At 33.4% G+C, this 2314-nt stretch overlaps 1 protein-coding gene across 1 annotated transcript; it reads left to right on the top strand.

The window, feature by feature from the left end:
- Positions 1–231: 231 nt before the first annotated feature.
- On the top strand, positions 232–1129 carry LOC105315699 (Bardet-Biedl syndrome 7 protein homolog; the record flags this gene model as incomplete). Its single annotated transcript, XM_011410430.2, has 5 exons — positions 232–364; positions 450–614; positions 667–729; positions 829–869; positions 912–1129. Coding segments are annotated over 5 exons (498 nt in total), but the record flags the coding sequence as incomplete, so codon positions are not given.
- Positions 1130–2314: the final 1185 nt, after the last annotated feature.

Genomic DNA, 2314 nt, shown 5'->3' with positions numbered 1-2314 from the left:
TAGATTTTCTGATACATATTGACACCCTTATGCTATATAGAAAGTTTGAGCCAATTCCGACTTCAAATTTTTGAGTTATGGCCGTTTGAAAAAATTGCCCAAAAATTCCCTGTGCTATAAAACCTACATGTATGCTTCTGTCAATCCATACTTGAGCAAAAATTTTCTGAGTGACCTCTAAATTTTGTATTACTTTTTTAATGCACATGCAGTGAAGGAAATTATCATTAGTTTTTATATTATTGCATCAATAGGCAGAAAGAAGCTGTTTTCAAGTCTGACAATATCTCGACTATATCAGTATTGAAAGAAGTCCTTTCCAAAGAAGCAACTAAGAAGAATATAACAATTAAAATAACACACAGTAAGAGATCCTTTAATCCTCTCCTACATGTACTTTTTCTCTCCCCCCCCCTCTCTCTCTCTTTTTCTTTTTTTCTTTCCTACAGGTATAACTGATGACAGTGCTGCTCACATGATAAAGCTCATTCATCCGAGGCTAGAGGAACAGCTCATGTTAGCTAAAAACGTTCAACTAATTGAGGCACTTCAAGAGCTTAAGATCCATGAGAAAGATGTAAGCTTTCTCTCACCACAGTGCCAGTACATACTAGGTAAGACCCTGTAATTATTTTTAGTTATGCTATGTTCTTTTTTTATATTTAGAGAATGCTTCATTAATGCAGGAAGAAATAAAGAGACAACCAGCAATGATTGATAGATATTATGGTAAGGAGAGAGAAATGGAAGGAGGGATACATTGTGTACATGCACATGTACATGTACGTTCACATTATGTTCATAGTGATGTGAATTTTTTATTCCTAGCACTTATTACTGATCTATTTATGGATAGAGCTGCTTTTAAAGTAAATGAGTATACATAACTTTCCCTCATCTCTCTCTGTTAGGGTGTTAATGTTCAGCAGAAAGTTCCACAGTTGTTATCACTATTGGATGAATGTAATATTGACAATATACTGCAGTTTTTTGAGGAAAATAAATGAAAAATTAAAGAATCCATAAGAATTCTAACTACATTTGTAAATGAACCCCTTTTTATTAAGGACTTAAGTTAAATGTTACATTACCTAAAATGTATGGAGGAATGTGTTTACCACTAAAGGAAGGATCAGATCGTTAATTTTGCTGCGTGGGGATAATTGCTATAAGCTTATAAGCATAATATTATTTTATTTCTGTGGTACTATAAAAACTGTGGTTAGAATAGTGGCATCTGTTCCAGCTAAGGTTGACACCAATTCTTCCGTCAACCATATCTTATAAAAGCAGTGTAATACATTAGTTTCAGCTAGTTGTTTGAGCTTTATTTTTAGTGTTCATATCCAGTTCAGAATGGCAACTAGGGGATATCAGGAAGAAACTAGTTCTGATAGAAGAAATAGTGATAGTAAATGAATCAATATAAGCAGTAATATTTTTACTGTATTTTATTTGTAGGTATTCGCTTTGCTATAATTATTGATAATTGTGGAGAGGCAAAGGTAGAAGAGGATGGTACTAGAATTTTAAATGAGCAAGCAAAATGTCTCTATGAAGTGTTAGAAGAATCTGGCTTTTGTGTTCTTTATTTAAACAACCTCAGCTCTGCTGCAATAGATAATTTTCTTCATACATTTACAAATGATGTTGATCATTCTCAGCTTTCGATGTTTTTTCTTATATTTCTCAGCAAAGGGAAGACCCCTCAGCTATATGCTGCTAGTGATGAGGTCATACCCATTGGAGAAATTTTTCAATATTTTTATGATAATCAATCACCGCTATTAAGAATTCCAAAAATCTTCTTCTTTGATATAGCTTGCCTTGATAATGAAAATAAAGGCCAACCAACCTTGCCCGATTACCCTAAAAATTCACTTGCTCTTGCCATTGCACACAATGATCCAGACTTCTCTCTTGCTGTTGAAACTTTGTCGAAATGTTTCAATCACAGAAGTGTTCAAGATCTTTTTAAAACAATACAAGAAATGAGTGGTTTGGATACTAATTCAAAGAATGGAAACATTGATAGTGAACTTATTATTATTGAATCAAAGTAAGTAACTTCCATAATTTAGTAATTGTAATGCTATGTATTATTTATTATATAGAAATGTTTGTCTTGGTGATCATCTGTTGCTTCTTCGCTCACTATGGTATCCAATACGAACTGAAACAGTTGATGTAATATTGAAGAATAAAGATGAAGTGATGTCCATTGTTAGGAATGAGAGAATAGCTAGAATAGCTACTTCAGCTGCAGGTCTAGTCGTGGGAGGTGGTTTTGTTATCACTGGTATAGCACTTGCTC

Source organism: Amphimedon queenslandica, unplaced genomic scaffold (genome assembly GCF_000090795.2).
Source record: "Amphimedon queenslandica unplaced genomic scaffold, v1.1 AMPQUscaffold_8706_Cont19353, whole genome shotgun sequence".
NCBI lineage: Eukaryota > Metazoa > Porifera > Demospongiae > Haplosclerida > Niphatidae > Amphimedon > Amphimedon queenslandica.
Note: the sequence above shows the minus strand (reverse complement) of the source record. Positions and strands in the feature narration are given on the sequence as shown.